Genomic DNA, 18,698 nt, shown 5'->3' on the forward strand with positions numbered 1-18,698 from the left:
ACGGCTTGGGGGGAGGGGTGCGTGCACGCGGTTCTTACTGATGGCGCCTCCGTTGTGCTGGCGGGAGGTTTAAACGCGGACGTCACACGGCCCAATGCGACTTGTCTGGGGTCCTCTCAGTGATCGAGCGGATTGGGTTGGTGTGTTACACGAACAGTGAGATGCCTACGAAGCGGGAGTCAGCTCCTAGCTTGTCCGCGAGACTGAACCTTGGGTCCTTCCAAGTTTCGTTCAGCTAATTGTAAGTATGCTCAATCGCTATTTACGAACAAACGTGTTTCCTTTCATGCACACCGTGGACTGCGTCCAGCTTCGCAGGTCATTTTTCTTCACAGAGTGGAAAGAGCACTAGTTTTCTTACAGCCACGACTCGTACGCACCCGCCGCGATGGCTCAATGGCTAAGGCGTTGTGCTGCTGAGAACGGGGACGCGGGTTCGAGTCCCGGCCGCGGCGGTCGCTTTTCTAGTGGATACGAAGAGCCAAACCGCCCGTGTATATACGAGATTTCGGCGCATGTTAAAGATCCCCAGGTGGTCAAAATCAATCCGGAGCCCTCCACTATACGGCGCGCCTCATCGCCTTCATTTTGTCGGCGCGTTGAACCTTTCAATCAATCAATCAATCAATCAATCAATCAATCAATCAATCAATCAATCAATCAATCAATCAATCAATCAATCAATCAAAGACTCGTACGCAGTAGCATTTGTGTTCCCGCGCAGTCGACTGTTTCTTCAAGACGTGGCGTTTGTTATTCGGTTTCAAAAGCCGTGGAAGACGGCCGGTAACGGCCGCATGATCGATAGGACCGTGCAATCGCGCCAGCCGAAGCCCCTAGCCGACATGAAGAACCACCAAGCAAGAAGGTTATCTCGCTCCGTGACGCAGCATAAAATGCCTTGTCATGCATGCTCATGTGGCCGCGCTGCTGCGACTTGATGCGATAACTTTTTCGTTTTGTTTTACAACTGGCAGAATGTTCTGGAAGACGATATCGATGTGAAAGAGTGGAAGGGTAGGCGGTAGCCGACCGATAGCAGCGCTCTGTAATGCCAGGATAAGCGCGTGCGCGTTTTAGAACAAGGGGTACGCCATCTTGCCTAGCTGCCTGTTGCGCATCGGGCGCAGAGTAGCTGGCGGCGCGGTGGCGGCGGCGATGGACAGGTGAGTTTTTTTCCACGCGGTATACTGTATATTGGGGAAGTTTGGTTCGCGCTAAGAGGTGTTTTAATGCCATAAGTGTTGTCGTTTTCGTTTCCTTCAGTCATTTTTCGTTGTGCCTGTGCCATCCCCGCTCCAAACCGGCTCGCTCGGACAAGCGAATACCCACGAGGGCCTCACGGACTTCATTCACGGTATGCTGCTTCACAGTCTACACCGACGACTCTTCCAAGTGGTGAGTTCCGTGGCTGAAGGCCCGGTGCGACGTGCGGCGTGCCCACGAAACCGGCTTTTGTATCATTTTTTTCGCGACGCTGAACGTTTGCGTATTTGAATTTTCCTAACCGAGCGCACATTAGCCTCGGAGCCGGACGTTTCCTGGGCCGTCGCGACGCAGGGATTCCGACTGTCGCCAAAGCTTTGCGGTGCGCGTTAGGCTGTAGCTTTCGGGACAGCGGCGCAGTGGCGGTGTTGGAGCCCTTCGCCACTGCCTCTAGTGTCGGACTCAGCTCGGAAGCCCCGTTAGGTTGTGGTGAAAGTCGGTAATTCCTTTCCGAACGCCGCGGTAGCCGAGGTATATGCACTTTGATAATGCCTTCCGCTCGCACGTCCTCGGTTCGCGCGGCGTTCGGAATACAGTCGCCACATTCAACGATCATCACTGAAGCACGTAACGCAGCTCTGCGGTCCGCGGCTCCAAATTGGGGTCGTGGCAAAGGCGAGTGATGGAATTGGTGTCCTTGGTTCCTTTTCAGGTTCGCGTCCGGCACCGCCTCCGCCCTCCCCTTTCCCTGACCCTTGCGTCGTGTCTTATTGCACTTGCTCCTTCCCGCAAACATGCACTACTCTTCTGGCTAGGCAGGTACACGTCTCCATCTGTCCTATCTACTGAGCTCGACGACGCGTGTTTTGTACAGAGGTGTTTTCTGGTAATAAAAAGTGGTTCTGTCGCTGTTCGTCTGTTACTTTGCCTTTCAGCGTCCCTTCCTGTTCCTGCCAGGCGTAATCATGGTCCCCGCATTCGGTAAGCCGTGATTACCTTCTAAATTACATTTCTAACGTGTTTTGCCTTTTGTTCTAAACCGCCTCCTGCCTATACGTACCGGCCACCGCCGAGCAGGACGGGACCGTCATCGAGACGTCCAGAATTCCGTTCGAGTCGAGCTGTACATGGCTGCGCGCGCCTGTTTTGAAATCATTAAGCCCTGTTTGCAATCGGTAAGGAATGGTGATGTCCCTAAACGTAACATTTTTAACGTGATTTGCCTCTTGGTGCAGACCGCCTCCTATCTATGCGTCCTGGTTACCACCTTGGAGGACGGTGCCGTCGAGCCTTCACGGATGCCGTTCGAGTCGAGCTGTCCGTCGCTGCGCCTGTCTTGGAATTAAACCCTGTTCGAAACCGGAGTACTGCCTTTGTCGTTTGTACACAGTCGATGCGGCTCGCTGGCTCTGTCGGCTCGAGCGACATCAAGTACTGTGTCGGTCTCTTGTACCTCGTTTCGAACAGTAAAGCAAATCCTAGTTGTCATAATGGCGCTCATTAAAGTTGGGAGAAAAAAAAAGAGCGAACAAGTTCGCACTCCTAGTGAGCATAATTCCAAAAAAGATTCGCTAGGAGTGCGGTTAGGGACAGCCATTGACCTCGTGTGAAGGTCGCACCGTTCATGAAGCGAAGTTCTTACTCGGGTACTTTGTCCTCTGGCTGGCGTGAAAGTGTTCATTCTAGGCAACGTGTCCTCCCAGGATTTGGCCCCGGACGGCGAAAAAGGTAAACGGACTGTTGTGTGCAACTTGTACAGGGGAGTTCGGCGTAGCCGCCGGGAAAGTAGCATGCGGACAGAAGTCTGACTGTTGTTGTCGTCACTCGTAGAGTTGAGTGTGATACTCGGCGTACTGTTTAGTTTTCTCAGTGGCTCTAACTGCACCAATTTGTGTCCAGATAAACCATGGCGTGCCATACCAGAGTGTTATCAGATGTAACTGCTCAAAGATTAGCGATTCAGTATCGACAAGTGTTGTACGTAAACGTGCAGTGAAGGGCTAGATTATGCATGGTGGCAATGCGAAAAACTGTCGCAAAGCGTCTCAGTGACGCTAAGCCCCAAGCAGATCGTCACAGAGGAGCCTAGCAGCCCTGCCAGAGTGGTGCATTACCTGTGCGAAGGATGTGAGCCTGTGGGGAACCCCGACTGAGTCCCCCCCCCCAGATGGACGCCGTTGCTTCAAACTCACCGGAAATAAACAGTGTGCGCGCGTTCCGGTGTTCGTAGTGATGGCGGCGTCAGTGTCTGTTGACGCTGCCAAGAGTCAAAAGACGTTTGGTTATGTCTCCCGCCTACTTGCTTGGCCAGCGGGCTCCTTCATCTCGAAAACAAGTATGCCCTGGCAGGGAATACATTTCCTTCGTGGTGAATAAAAATGCATAAAATGATTCACGATTGTTGTCCTCCCTTGCTCCACTCACCAAAGCGTTCAGCACTAATCAGAGGCACCGAAAGCACAGCGGCAAACAAATAATATTCACACAGGGCCATATTTTCTCTTCAAACCAGAGGAGTCCTATTCGACGATAGAAATACATGTACTGAAATAAGTAAAGAAACAGCATTCTATAACAGACCAAGTAAAAGAAATGAAAGAGAAAGGAACAAAAGTGAAAAAAAATTGCTCAAAAGGCACTGAATCAGGCTTACGGCTTATGCACGGGGCTCAATCTCTGACAAGACGACGAAATCTGCCGGCCCTGTATACCGCCATCTAACCTCCACACGTCATTGGCGCAGAGAAACGCCCTCTCACGGACAGACTCCGCCATTAAATGGCTCTAATAATGTTCCCTAATGCGTGTGGAACTAAACACATGAGTAATTTGCCTGGTCAAGCTAAGGCTGAAAGCTTCAGAACTAGCGCTACTAGCCACGGGTGTACTAATGGGGACGAAATACGTACGTCTCAACTCAGCCCGCATGCAGTCTTTGCCTCAACGGGCGCTTTCTAACCCTTCCGACGGCGCCGAAAAGGGCAAGGAAAGCGCCAAGAGGCACGATTTGCGTCGCCGTTATCAGGAAAATCTTTTGCTGATAAGGGGGGTATTTTCAAGCATTCTTTAGCAAAACTTTTCACTCGAAGGTGTAACCATGGTGTAACATTAGGCTGCGCGAAAAGGTGTAAACTTTGACTCCCTTTGAATCCCTTGAGGGTGTACGTGCTGACTCTCTTTCGCAGGGCTATATATACACCCTTTGAGGGAAAAAAGTTTCGCTGAAAAGGCCCCCCTTATCAGCAAAAGATTTTCTTGATAACGGCGACGCAAATCGTGCCTCTTGGCGCTTTCCTTGCCCTTTTCGGCGCCGTCGGAAGGGTTAGAAAGCGCCCGTTGAGGCAAAGACTGCATGCGGGCTGAGTTGAGACGTACGTATTTCGTCCCCATTAGTACACCCGTGGCTAGTAGCGCTAGTTCTGAAGCTTTCAGCCTTAGCTTGACCAGGCAAATTACTCATGCGTTTAGTTCCACATGAAGGGTGAGAACTTCCGAAGGGTGCGAACTTTCATGTTATCGGGCAAATCTTTTGCTGATAAAGGCGGTCTTTTCAAGCGTTCTTTAGTTAAACGTTTTACTGGAACTGTGGAAGTATAAGCCCCGCAGAAGGGTGTCAGTCCTTGCACCCGAGAGAGAAAGAGAGAGAGAAATATGTTTATTGGAGAGGTTGGCATAGGAAAGTCAGAATTTGCTCCCTTGCGTGCAGCGTAATGTTAGACCTTTCGAGGGAAACGTTCACATCACGTGTGTAAGTTTTCTCTTCGACGTGAGTTTTCAGGTGATCTTATTTATTCGTATTCAGAGATCTTAGTGAGTGAGGGTTTGTTCTAAAACGTAGTTTTCCATCCAAATTCCCTTTTATATTCATATTTTTAATTTTTTCTTTTCAATTCTGTACATGCACGCCACTGTGCTCAAGCTGGCGTAGCCAGCGAGCTCAGGAGGCAGCAAATAGAGGCAGCAAATATTTAGAAAACTGTTTTATTTTCGCAATTTAAGCAAGGAGTATGAGCGACACGGCGAGATGCTACAACGTCATGTTTTGGCGGCGTGAAGGATTGCTAGCTTGTACAGAACACGGGCAGGCTTGGACGCGCTTCGGGTTTGGAACTTCAAAGAGGTGTCCTGACTTGTCGAACAAGGCCAGCGCGCTGAAGATAAGTGAATGCAACATCTGAAAAACAAAGAAGAACAAGAAGAAAAAGCCAAAGTTGCACATATGCAGCAGTCAGGAACGGAAGCAGCTGCGGGCTGGCGACCCGGTTTATTACAGCTCCATAGTAGGGAAGGCCGATAGTAGGCCGATAAGGCCATAGTAGGCCGATAAGGCCATAGTAGGCCGATAAGCATCCTTAGGCACCACAGATTACATGAAACTAGTTTTATAGACTTTCAGTCATGCTTCTACGAGGTCGCGGCTTCGATTCCCGGCCGAGGCGGCCGCTTTTTTGATGGAGGCGAAAAGCAAAAACACCCGTGTGTACGAGATTTCGGCGCACGTTAGGCGCACGTTAAAAAACATGGCAGCATCTCAACTCCGTGGATAATAGCGAGGGTGCGGAGTACGGGGACCGTGACATCCAAGTTGCACCCCGTGTGAAATCCGATTTGCGCCCCGACCGTCATTCGATTTTAGACACTTTGCCTCCGCTTGCCGCGGTTTCGTATTCGGGGAAGCTCGTTGTCTTCGTAGACGTTAGCAGCAGCGTGACGCGTCGTTCGTTTCCGCCCATGGCGGGAAGAGGGCATGCGATTTTCAGAACCCGCTTACATACGCGGTGCACCGCGGCGCCATCTCGTGTTTCCACGTAGCGCCATTTAGCGTAGTTCGATGCAGTCACTGCAGGTGTATTACAACTTGATCACAACCTGACTACACCGGTGCTTTTGCGCGTTTTCTCGTTGCTAGATTATGTTAGTGCCTGTTTTTGAGTGTTTTGGAGTGCTCTTGTACCCTTTTAGATAGTTTCCGCACAGATTTTCGCTTAATGGTGGTGTGCGCACGGATTGACGCGGACGGACATTGGGAGGTCCTAAGGTACTCCGCACCCTTACAGGCGAGGGAGTAAGCCATTTGGCTCTCGGGTACTAACTCACGGTCGTAGCCCAATGGGTAAGACGACTGACACTACCTCTGTCTGGTCTACCAAACACAGGCCCGAATCCTGCCGGTGCCTGTGTGATTTTTCGCGATTTTTAATGTTATGCGCACGGACGCGGACGGACATTGTGAGGTCCTAAGGTGCTCCGCACCTAAAAAACGCGCCTCGTCGCCTGCGTTGCGTCGGCGCGTTAAGCGATACAATCAATCAAGCTTTACAGCGCAGGGTATACAGAGCAACACTTCGCCTTCCAGCCAACCCCTCTACAATACGCTTACTCTCAACTGGCACCGTTAACACGATCCCCCAGCCCCTCGAAGACCACCGCCTTAGCCAACTTGCTTGTCTATCCACAACCCCCTAAGGTTCGTTCCTCCTGCATTAACTGAACCTCACTGCTCCACTTCGACAAGGCCACTGAATTCTCATATGGATGACTTTTGAAATGCACGCTGGCTTTCTCTCATGCTACTTTTTACGGCCCTTATGAAAGAATTTCTTATGTCATTCGGTAAGTTGGCTTTCCGAATACGGGGTTGGTGAGCCTCACTACGTTGGAACTGGAGCGCACCAAAGGAGCATCGTACCTATGCGCCTCCTGGACAACGTCGAGAAGGCAGAGAGGGGGCCAGCTGGCAGGCGCCTCTGCAGCATCCCAGGAGGCTGTTGATGCGGCGACCAAGCACCCAGCCTCGCGTGCAGGGCCTTCGCATATCGCAGTCCAAGTCTGACGCCCACGATGGAGAGCCTGTGTGTGCACGGTAACCACAGAGACGTGTTTTACGTAAGCTTTGCCATTGCCGCAACAGTGCCGCAAATGGCTATGAACCAGCCCATCTGGTCCACAACGCGTGCATCTCACAGGGAGTGAACCAGCTGCTGGCAAGGGCAGGGGGCACTCACACCAATGAGCCATCTCCATTACCAGGCATGTACGGGCTACCAGCACTACCTTCTGGGCCGAGCAGTGAAAAGCCCTCGCGGTGCTCGCGATCCGACACGTCCGCACACGGGGCTCCGCAGGTGCAGAACCTTTGCCCGAAACAGGCAGCAGGCACGCCCAGCTCCAAGCCCTCCAGGCGGCCCTGCGACATGTATATATAGAGCGACTTCAGGTGGACCACGGTGTACCCGATTGTGACCAACCCACGTCCCCGGGACCATCGCCATACCTCGACTCCGAAGGTAACCCAAGAGAAAATGTAACTGGTCCCAGGTGGTGTTGGTTAAATTCCCATTTGGGCCCAGCTGGTCCTTGCTGGTCCCAACTGGTACCAGCTAGTTCCAGCTAGGAATTTAGCCATAAAACTGTGGTACCAACTACTATTTTCTCTGGGAAGGTCACAGTTCTGTAGCAAGAATGAGATTTTTTCATTTAGTTGTTCTTGTCCCAAATGCAAAAGAAAATGTTTGGCATATAAGCATTCTACGCCCGTACAGCAGCTTCCAGTGCAAGGCCAATGTAGCTCATTCTGTGCAGTCTGCATCGAATTTATGCACTTACGTTATAACATAATTTACGTTACTTTAGCCTCTCGTTTTCTTTTTAAGATAACACCTACACTACAAATATATGTGTAGCGCAGGTGTTTTGTTAAAAAAAAAACTACAGACTATGAATCATGCATACAAGAAGCGTTATATCGCTAGCAATAATTTCAGCAAATACCAACAAACACACAGATATAAGCACAAGAACAGCGCTGTTAATGGCGACAATTACATGAACATGGCAGGATTACCCCTCACGCAAAGCGGAATAATTCAGCCATCAGTATTTGTCAAGCCATGCCAGTTGTGATTTCCGTTTCTGTTTTGAGTCTCTAACGCAGCCCATCTCGTAGCTTCTATCAGAGCTCTGAGCGAACATGAGAAGCTGGTCGACATTTCAGTACAGCCCAAATGTCGAGTCTGCTGTACTGAGCTCCCTCTTGGTGTTCTGAAGTAGTTGCATTATTATTGCATTTCACCTTCAATTTCCACGTATGTGAATCCTTTGCCCTATGAACTCTACGTGAACTCTAAGACGGGCGTCGTCATATGCGAGCCATACTTGTGAAGCTCGGCAACGTCAGGCGTCGTGAAATTACCGTACTCGCTCACTGGTGCGCGGCCCGAACTCTCTCTCTTGTCTAAAGTCGACAGCCCAATGCAAGCCACGCTTAATTACCACAGCTTGCTGTCTGTAGTCGTTCGTGAAGGTAAACTTCCCTATTCTCTTCAGTGCCTTTGCAGTCAGTGGCTGCTAGCGACGCTTTTGTGTACGTGTTGAAAACAAGGCGAAAAGTGATGGAAAATCTGCAATTACAAACCACGTTAATTCATTCTGTTGAGCACGATGTTCGGAATGCCTCCTCAGAATTGGCGGGGTGACGCACAGGATGACACAAGGCGAATGATTATGTAACTGAGCAGGGTACACAAATATCGCCACAGGCTGCCCCATTTTGTGCGACAAGTTGTGCGACACTTTTGACAAAGAAAGGTAAACATAGACAATTATTACAATGCCTAAGCATGCCGAACGTAATGCAAATCTTAAACAATTCACAGGGTTTCTTGTGTAATTTCCAAAACGGTTTGAAGTTGAAAACCCGAGTGGCAGAGGGAGGCATGAGGCGTTGATGTGTCAGCATAACATCGAGAATTTCTTGCGCCGTGTACTGGGCCGCTTTGACACTCCGCATTACATTATTACAGGGGTCGGGAAAGGCGTTTTGAGCACACTAAATGAACTAGCGCAGTCGTTAGGACGGGTGGTCAACGTCATCTGTGCAAGATAACGTGTTTGCGTGCACAGTGGAAAGCTCACACTTAATTAAGTTTGTTGCTGCGTTCCCACCCTTTCCTCCGCTTTTTTTGGCCTCTGCCATCTTCCCACATGCACATTATCGATTCTCCCATGCGCATCACGAAGCGGAAATCTTGAAATTGCACGCCCTTTTCTCTCACTTCCGGTGAAGAGAAACGTCGTCTACTCAGCGCCGACGGGTCGCATCGGCGCCATTGGTTAATTAGCGCTTCCTGCAGCACGCAATCGCATACTTCCATATTTTAAAAAGCAAACACCCATGTATCGGCAAAACCTCATACAGGGCCCTTTTAAAGGGGCCCTGAAAGAGGTTTTACTCACACTTCACAATGAAAGTGAGCTTTCCATTGCATGCAAAAATGATATACTTGGCACAGACGACGTCGAACACCCAACCTAACGATTGCACTAGTTCATTTAGTGAGCTCAAAACACATTTAGAAACCCCTTTAACATTGAATCTCTTCCAGCCTCCTTCTGAAGTGTGCATTCTTCTCATAAACATGGTTATGGCCTTAGGCCACTGGTTCCAAGATAGAAGGAGCAAGGTGGAGGATACTAACGACATCAATTAGTTGCTGCCGTCGACAGACTTCCGCTGATGCAGTGCATTTCCTCATTTGCTGCAACTCTGCTTTCTTCTGCATGCTCCTGTTGTACTTTCCTCTGCTTTCCGCCTTGCACTTGCATGTTCGCTAGTTTAGCTCCGATCTCCTGCTCCCTTTATCTGCAGGATACTGGCATGGGCAGCCACCACCTCCTGCTACTGTCGAGCTTATGCCGTTATGCTACTGTTGAGCTTACTGTCGAGCTGCATGAAATGCCTTGTGTGCTTGTTGTTCTTCCAAAGGAACCTTTTTATATGATTGTTTGCTCAAGGATGTTGACAGTCGACCAAGCAACTATAAGGATTCCGCCTTAAAAAGGTGCAGGTAGAACCCGCCAACAGTGAGTAGACCAGAATTGCACGAAAATTATGTGCAATAGCAGGAAACTGTTCCTTGATGCGTAACCACAGAATGACAGTGACAACTCAAAATTAAAGGAAGGGTGTCACCAACTTTCCAGGTGCACTACTAGTTTTCCGCAGCGCACAACAGAAATAGGCTTGGCACAGATGCCAAGGGCTGAATGTTTCTTTTCCTAGGTTCAAAAAGAATGCTTAGGTAAGTGCAACAATATCAGCATTGCATTTCACGTCAAAGTTTTCTGGCAAGTTCGATGCTTGTCTGCTTGATGCTGCGACAACGCATATGGCTTTTCAGTATGAGCTAGCTAGCTACCTTGAAAGCAATAAAGGTTGAAAAACTTGTGCTACTACTGCAGAATAAACACAGGCATCAAAGAAATTATTTACAGCTTTTATTGCGAACACTAAAATCAAATCCTTTCAATTGTCTTTCTGTTAAAAAAAGGAGACAATCTCTCAGGCGTCCCTGCTGTATTACGAATCGTCTTTTCTCTTCCCGTATATCATCTGTCGCTTCAGCTTCTTGGGGTTGAGACCGTAAGCCTTGAGTCTGTTGTCAGAAACCTTCAGAGCTGGGACTTGGTTTTTCTGCTGGGCAAAGCCGGCTCCCTGTCCGCCCTTCGGCTTCTTCTTCTTCTTCTTCTTCTTTTTGCTTGCCAACGTTTCGGGGCCAGCCGTTGTTTGTCCATTCGCCTTTGCACCTTGTCTTGCGCCGTCGTCTTTGGGGCTTGACTTGAACTTCTTGACGGGCTCAACGTCGGGCTCACGAGAGATTGTCTCCATGTCGGCAGGCCTCTTCCCCTTTTGCTTTTGCCCGCCTGCATTGCTGCCAAAGTTGGGCGAGTTGAAGGATTCTACTCTTGGCGAGGTTTCGGGAACTGTTGTTGTTGTGCGCTCCACTTCTCCAGTGTCGCTGACCCCTTCCCCGGCCTTCTTTTTCTTCCGTCTTCGTTTTTTCGGCTGACTTTCAGGTTCCGCAACTTCTTCCTTGTTCTCAGAGCTGAAAAAGAGGAGAGAAAAACTTTACCACCCCTTCCTAAAAACAGTTTAGAGAAGCGCGAAAGCTGTCTCGCATCGAAACTGTGTCAAAACCTTCGCTAAAAGTGGGTCCAACCTTCGGCGAAACTACGTCCCATCAATCATAAAACTTTCAAAGATCGAAATCTCTAACCAAGAACGAATCAATCGATTTTTTCTCACTAAGTAAACCCATCTACGAACGATCTAAATGTATACCGACATATGGTGTACTATTAAGGCATACTATTGTACTCCTAAATAGTATACTAAAGGCATACTATTGTACTCCTCCTTAACGATCGATGAGTGTATTATCTAATCTTGAACCGTTCCTTTTTCACAATTTTCAAGTAACCGCTTTGACACAATGGAAGCCCCGTTTCTCGCTTGCGTCCAGAGATATTCTAGAAATTTTTGAGAAATGCAGTAGTTTTTTGGAAGAACGCCACTGGTCCCGCTAAGAAAACTTTCGCTTTAAAGCAAACATAGCCAATGAAGTGCCATCGAAGATTATAGCTGTACAACAGATAAAAGGTAATGTCATGCCACTGGTGGAACAGGTGCGTCGTTCAGGTAAGCTACAGGATGCTTTGAGAGCTTCACTGAGAATTTGTGCCATACCTATAAAGCCTCTCGAGGTGACCAGTTTCAGGTTGTTCATCGAAAGAGATGGGGAACGCCCCATGGACAGAAGTTTCACCAGCCATACAAAAACCAGGTTGATGTCCCTTCAATTGTTGCGCCGAGTGCAAAAACCGACAACCGCTGAACCCCGCCACATTTTGCTAGCTTTTACGTAACTCGTTATAGGTAATGAATCACTTGTATGTGCTTAGAAGAACGATGAACTGAACGAGTTGGTACTGGTTCATTGTAAAAAACTGCACAGAAACGTACACACAACACAGGAAGAAACGTACAACACGGGCGCAACTTGCATTCGGTTACATTTTACTGTAAATTTGTAATTACTTCCTTTAAGGAGTAACGATCGCTGTAATTCAATCACTTTTTTTTTTAATTGATTGCAAAATTACCGGGTACACAGTGTTCTTCAACCCTTCCTTTTCGCGAGAGAGGTTAGATGGTCTGCAACAACTCAGCTCGGGGCAAAAATGATCAACGCTTTTCTCTCTTCCCTAAATCACTGCGCACGGAACCTCGAGGATTAGTATGCCACTTCACTATGCTTTGTTGCCTGGGTAACTATTGTTTCGGTACATCGGAGACTACATTCCCAGAAGAGAGAGAGAGAGAAGAGAGAGAGAGAGGGAGAGAGAGAGAGAGAGAGAGAGAGAGAGAGAGAGAGAGAGAGAGAGAGAGAGAGAGAGAGAGAGAGAGAGAGAGAGAGAGAGAGAGAGAGAGAGAGAGAGAAAACCTATCTAGCCTCTTGTGATTAATGCAGATAAACAGCGTTCCTGTTTTTAAAATTCATCTTTAATGTTACGCAGGAGGTAATCGGTTACACAAAAGTGACTTTGATACTTTTCGAGGCTATTTTGCAATTGCAATTGGTTACCTTTTACAGTGAAATAATTGCAACTGTAAAATGGTTACTTTTTTTTTTTTCAGTAGCTTGTACAAGTCTGCTCCGGCCCTACTCTTCATCCCTTCGCGCTGTCAATACAAAACCATCTTGCTTCGCTAAGCTCACACAATTCTCCTGCACATCATATGAAATGTCGAGAACTGTAAAAATAAGGCAATGATGCTAAACACAAGAGTACTGAAATGCATAAATCACCAATTAGTTTGGGCTTATGCCAAAACCGACCAAGAGAAAGAAAGTCCGACAGGGCTGACAGCTTCACACTTGATCAGTACTCACGGTGCCTCAAACAAACTGGGGAAGATCTTGCGCTTCAGGGCGATGTTGGACGCTCGCCTTTTAAACGTCTCCCAATCTTGCTTCTCCTCATTTCCGTCCTAATCAGTAAAAGAAAGATACGTTTGTGTCAAAAAGAACGGTGCATTTAAATTCACATGTTGGCTGGGCACGTTAGTACAACGTCCTTGGAACAGCGCAAGAAAGACGCGAATGAGACATAAGCAGGACATAGCTGCTGCGCGATGCCCCATTAATGTCTCATCCGTGTCCTGTTTGCGCTGTTCCAAGGATGCATTCTAAGGATGCAAGGAAAGAAACGTGCCCACACAACTGAGGACAACAACAAAGCCATAGGCTGGTTCCCCAGGGCTACAATATTCCTTGCTTTTTGAATTTAAATGAAAGAATGTCAGAACACATGCATATGCCCTTCAAAGCTACGAAATCTCATCGCTGCAGACTTATAAATTGGGAAATCACATCTACAAAATGCTAGGCTATTGCTTGAAATGTTATGGCACTATGGTCGAAGTTCAAATATTTGAGATCACCACAGAGGGCTGTTGAAAATTTTAGCATCAACTTAATTAAGTCATTACTAATATTGAACCCACATCCTTGAGGTCAGCACCCTGCCTTAGAAACTGTAGCATGTGGCTCACAGCTACCACCTGTTCTTGGTCAATCCTGGTCAATCTTGATCAATATATGCAAACTGCTATAGTCGATCCCAGATATATAAAACTTGGATATGCCAAATTATTGCATATAAGGGACATTTTAAACATCTCCTTGGAAATCCCGTGCAAGAGTGTAGCACTCCTGTACGTGTGTAATCCTCATTCACCAGCACATGCGATATATCGAACGCTGCGCCACAGGTGCCCCTGCCAGTGTGCTTCTCACGAGATCCTGGCAATGACTTCTCACATGCACTGCTGTGCTTGGCGACAGGAAGGTGGCGCCACTTGGTGGCCTGGGTCACCTTCAACATCTGTTTGCTGTGCTAGCATGGGGATAGCCGCATGGTGACGAGAATGCAGAGAGTGATGGGGTGTGAAAGGCAATAACGGAGGAGGAGGAGGGGAATCCGACCAGGTTTTCGCATGCTTGAGCAGTGACCCAGTGCTGGCTCCGCTGGCGCACAGAGACCAGCATGGCGTGGCGCATCTTTGTTGTGTTTTGACACAGTGCCACGCGCTTCAGTAGCGACACAGTAGCGACGCCGGCTACGCGTCGCCGCGTCTCCAGCGTCACCGTCTCCTCGATTGCCATGTGCGGATTGGCTCATCTCGAATGGGGTCTTAGTACGTACATCGGCAGCTGTTTGTTCCCGGACAGACGCTTGTGGTTGTTGGTGTGTAAAACGTGACTTTCCTGTGCGCACACCATTGCGCAGACTTGTTTGTTGGCAATATGAGTGTTGACTTTTTTTGACTGCGTTCGATGACCTAGGGTAAACCATGCCTCAGACACGCTCAGGTATGCTCACTGCAATAGTGTAGCCATGGTTTATTGTTGCGTGTCGCTGTGCAAGTCACAGCAAGGGAAGACACCGGGTGTGTCGTACCACCAATTTCCTAGCCATGAGGAACTGTGTTCGAAGCGGAGGAAAAATGTTTCCCGTGAAAACCTCGTCATCAATGACAAGTACGAATCGACTGTAGTGTGCAGCAAACACTTCACGGAAAGTGACTGTTCCCGGATGTTGTATCCGGAAATTGCGTCCAGGAGTCTTCGATCAGTATCCCACTCCCACAGTCCATCGGTCGTCATCCCACGGTCTTCGATCAGTATCCTTCGTATATGGTCCTGGCTACGAAGAGGCCACGTAAAGAACCTGCAGCTCGTGGCCCCTCGGCCACCTCGGCTCCTCGCCAGCCGACTAAGCGGAAAGCGGAGTCACCGCCGTCCGCCGTCTACCTATGGGAAGTGTGCTCCGCTAGAGGAGTTTACCGATGAAAGGTGTAGCACTTCCACGCAAACCAGCAATAACGATGCTAAGCTAGCAAGTCGTTACCTAACGATTGTAAAAAGGCTTCGATCACAGGTTGCCTATCAGCGCTCAAAATGCAGAAGTCTCGCCCAACAACTTGCCAGAGAGCAAGAAAAGGTGGAACTTTTTCACGAAGACAAACACTGCACTGCAGTCAAAAAGATTGTAACCGATACACAGAATGGTGACAAGAAAGCTGTTTTTCTCCGCCACCAGATTGAGGTCTATGGCATGGAGCGACCCAGTTATTCAGAGGAAGTTATAAGAAGGTGCGTGATTTGGCGCTTTATTTCACTAAAAGGCTACAATCACGCATGAACATCTGACCTTTTGACACTTCCAGCGAAACGTACACTTCAAAGGTACTTGGGTCCAAGCCCAACACCTTCAGGCATGAGCAATGCCATGAGAGAAAGGCTGCTTCTTGAGGCCTCCATGCTGAGCAACAAGCAGCACATGGCATCTTTGATTGTGGAAGAAGCTTCCATTAAGCCAAAGTGTGCCTACGACAGGAAGGCCGACGCTGTTTATGGTTTCAAGGACAAGCCTGTTAACAGTGCAGCACGCACCTCAGGTGAGGCTCTTGCAAACAGAGTATTGTGCTTCGTTCTCCACAATGTCACCAATTCCTACAAGGTTCCTTGTGCCTACTACTTCAAGAAGCAGCTAAGCGGTAGGGACTTGTTTGCATGGACCAAAGAGGTAATCGCTGCACTGGAATCGTGTGGATTCCTGATTGTCAGAATCGTGACGGACAACTACTCTGCAAACGTAACTATGTTTACGCACATGGGTAATGGGCATTTGTCAACTGTTGTCGCTCACCCACACGATCCAAATAGGGTCATGTTTCTGAGTTTTTACCCTTGCCATGTGCTCAAGAACGTGCGCAGCCAATTCCTGAAACGTGAGCTTCATGACAGCATTGGGGTCATCTCTGGAACGTTTGTCCAAAAGCTGTACGACTTTCAGAAGGACAAAACTGTAAAACTGGCACGAAACTTGACCAGGAAACATATTTATCCATCAAACTTGGAGAAGATGAACGTGCTTCGGGCAGTTCAAGTATTTTCTCTGCAGGTAACTGCGGCCTTGTGTCATCTCAAAGAGAACTGTGGTGGGGACCCCAGTCTCTACAGTTACAGGGGAGCCAGCCAAACCATTTTCTTCATGAACATGATGAAACAGTGGTTCGACGTTCATGACACAATATACAAAGGGAGTGACCACAAGAGGCCAATATCTAACAAGGATGACCCTAGACTCCTGTGGCTTGAAAAGGAGTTCACCGACTACATAAACGAGGTACAAGATGCCTCGCTTGCATCAGGAAAAGGTGCATTCACAGAGCAAACGTTCCATGCTTTGCTGTTTACGTCGAGGGCCACAGTGGACGCAACACGGTTCCTTTTAAGAAGTGGTGTCAAGTACGTCTCTACCAAGAACTTCAACAGTGACCCTGTGGAGGCACTATTTGGCCGGCTAAGGTCCATGTGTGGGGGCAACAACGTGCTAGATGCAAGTTCAGTGACGGTAGCCCTTGACAACATTGTGAAGGGCAAAGCCCTCTGTTCAAAGCAAATGGAAGTGGAGGACACTGATGCGGAGGAGCTAGCGCTGAGTGTGCCACAAGAAGTGATTGCAGACCTCGAGAACCTGAAGGGGCAGCTGTGTGATCCATCGCAGTCTGTCACGTACTCTGGTCTGGTGTATGTTGGTGGATACATCATGAAACTCGTCAGTGAGTTTGAGTGTGATGCTTGTGTTACGATGCTGATGACTACAAACAAAGCTGATCCTTTGTATGTTCTGCTGCACAGCCAGGACAAAAGTGCGCTCCACTACACAAACCGGATGTTTTTGACACTGTTGGCCAACATTGTTACTTTCTTTGAAAAAGCTGCTAGCAAACTTTCACGTACAAAGGTGCATGAAGTGCTGCAACTTCTGGTTACCCCACACCTCGAACAATCACCCATCCTCCTATGCCCAGAGGGTGTAGACAGCAGCCAAGCAAGGCGCACAGCTCGTTTAATTGCGGACAAATTCATCCGACTTCTTCTGGTTAACTACACCAAGATGGTGAGCGACAGAAATGAAAAACCCCTTGCGTATGTGCACAAGCCGTCTAGAAAATATTTCAAACTGTGATGAGTATGTTATGGAGGTTCGCTTTATTTGTAACATGCATTTGTGTTATTTGTGTTAATTTATATTGCTAGCGTGGGTTTGAAAGAAAAAAGTATTTGTGCTCACCTCACACAGAAATTGTTTTTTATTCAAGTTCTAGTCAACCTTACGACTAAATAAATACTTCTTTTTCTGTCTCTGAATTTTGTGTGCTGTAATGGATTACTGTTACTTGTCACAACACGCATGTGCGAAAATCCGGGTAAGCTGCCAGAATGGTTGCGACTGGGTAAGCGGTGCTCCCAGAGGTCGACTATAACCTTTTAACCTTATCACATGCAACGACCGAGCTGAATTATGTGGATCAAAAAAAAAAACTTTTACGCTTGGAGGCAGCGGCGGTGACAATGACCTAGCAGCGCCACCCCCAACTTGTGGCGGCAGGCAGCAAGACGCCCCAATGCGAAGGCCGTAAGGGGAGCGCGGGAGGAGCAGAGTCGAGTCCGGCCGTGCATAAACAAAACACTGTCGATCGCTCACCTGTGCTGACATGTTTTCTTGACAGAACACCAGCGATTGAGCTCTTTGTCTTTTGCCGAAAGAATCTGGAACGAGATGGTATAGGCATTTGAGACGGCGTCAAAAACTTTATGCCCGGACACACAGACAGCGCGAATTCTCCCCCACCTCTTCCGTGGTGAGGCCGAAATCGTTGGGCACGACGGATCGATACCGAAAGCGTGTGGGCATTCCTCCGACGATGTCCTCAAAGTCGAGCTTGTAGTACTCGTCAAAGTACTCTTCAAATGTCTTGTCAGCTGCAAGAAGAAAAGGAGAAAACGTGTCCTTGCCATTATGAATCCTATAGCCGTGTCGCACAGGCACTTTCAATCACGATTGAGTCGATCTGGATCGAGTTCAAGCACGATCGAGGTTTCCAAGCACAATTGAAAGGAAACAATACTTTCGTTTCCGCTGAGTAACGCCATAGAAGGTAGCAACTTTAAATAATGCCACAAATTGTATTAAATAACTTGACTCAAACAAGCATGCCATAAATTTACGTAGTTCACTATACCTACTTTTCACAAAATTGCATTTGTACACTCTCAACACCACGGGTAAATCCAACCAAAAAACAAAAATGGGGTCACCACGGTCACCGGCGGCCGTGTAGTGTAGCAGCTGTATCGAGTACAGCAGTCTTTTGCTAGTTCTTGCAGTATTGTCAAGAGATTGCAGTATGTGAAGAGAAAACACGGTGGAAGCCGTCGTTGCAAAAGTGTCTGCAGACCGCCACACAAAACGTTGCTCCGACTGCTACAAACAACTGCGCTACAACGAATGTTTGCACGGCTGTGGATTCGGCTGATATTGGCTACGGCGGTGCAAAGTCACCCGACGCCAGCAGAAAAATATCTTTTTTTCTGGCACCATATGGCGTACGTGAGCATTATTTCTCAATCGGGATTGACACATGCCGTGTAGCAGAGGCAATGCGTCGAACGCACTTGAAGAGTCAATCCCACTTTGCTTCAAACCTTGATTGAAAGTGCCTGTGTGACAGGGGTACTATTCTAGGTGCCAGCTTAGCGTTACAGCCGTCTTGCAGCCATTGCATGTTTGGAACAAAT

The 18,698-nt window shown here is 48.3% G+C and overlaps 3 protein-coding genes across 3 annotated transcripts in view; 1 reads left to right on the plus strand and 2 right to left on the minus strand.

Annotated features, from left to right (window-relative positions):
* Nucleotides 1-845: 845 nt before the first annotated feature.
* On the plus strand, nt 846-2,590 carry LOC144161662 (uncharacterized). The gene is made up of 7 exons (XM_077692290.1): nt 846-860; nt 1,107-1,166; nt 1,267-1,357; nt 1,919-2,025; nt 2,142-2,187; nt 2,245-2,381; nt 2,442-2,590. The coding sequence occupies exons 1-7, from the start codon at nt 846-848 to the stop codon at nt 2,550-2,552; spliced, it is 567 nt and encodes a 188-aa protein (XP_077548416.1). The 3' UTR covers nt 2,553-2,590.
* A 2,602-nt stretch (nt 2,591-5,192) lies between these two features.
* LOC144162779 (uncharacterized) lies at nt 5,193-10,324 on the minus strand. Its single transcript, XM_077693436.1, has 3 exons — nt 7,212-10,324; nt 6,896-7,056; nt 5,193-5,380 (listed from the first exon to the last, which is right to left on the minus strand). The coding sequence occupies exons 1-3, from the start codon at nt 7,400-7,402 to the stop codon at nt 5,319-5,321; spliced, it is 414 nt and encodes a 137-aa protein (XP_077549562.1). The 5' UTR covers nt 7,403-10,324; the 3' UTR covers nt 5,193-5,318.
* Nucleotides 10,325-10,465: 141 nt separating this feature from the next.
* The window catches only part of LOC144162780 (protein KRI1 homolog), a 34,606-nt gene continuing 26,373 nt past the window's right edge, over nt 10,466-18,698 (minus strand). Inside the window, 4 exon segments of the mRNA XM_077693437.1 lie at nt 10,466-11,090; nt 12,939-13,036; nt 17,589-17,669; nt 17,752-17,882. Coding sequence (XP_077549563.1) covers nt 10,565-11,090; nt 12,939-13,036; nt 17,589-17,669; nt 17,752-17,882 — 836 coding nt within the window. The 3' untranslated portion in view covers nt 10,466-10,564.

The sequence above is a fragment of the Haemaphysalis longicornis genome, unplaced genomic scaffold, assembly GCF_048455015.1.
Source record: "Haemaphysalis longicornis isolate Haplotype H1 unplaced genomic scaffold, Haemaphysalis longicornis Haplotype H1 scaffold_12, whole genome shotgun sequence".
NCBI lineage: Eukaryota > Metazoa > Arthropoda > Arachnida > Ixodida > Ixodidae > Haemaphysalis > Haemaphysalis longicornis.

Coding starts and splice junctions, on each gene's coding strand:
- LOC144161662 (XM_077692290.1), top strand. Junction 1,167..1,266: donor GTGGCGGCGGCGATGGACAG/GTGAGTTTTTTT, acceptor CGTTTCCTTCAG/TCATTTTTCGTTGTGCCTGT. Junction 2,382..2,441: donor TTAAGCCCTGTTTGCAATCG/GTAAGGAATGGT, acceptor CTCTTGGTGCAG/ACCGCCTCCTATCTATGCGT.
- LOC144162779 (XM_077693436.1), bottom strand. CDS start 7,402: ATGTCGCAGGGCCGCCTGGAGGGCTTGGAGCTGGGCGTGCCTGCTGCC. Junction 7,057..7,211: donor AATGGAGATGGCTCATTGGT/GTGAGTGCCCCC, acceptor GTGCACACACAG/GCTCTCCATCGTGGGCGTCA. Junction 5,381..6,895: donor GTTGTCCAGGAGGCGCATAG/GTACGATGCTCC, acceptor TTTGTTTTTCAG/ATGTTGCATTCACTTATCTT.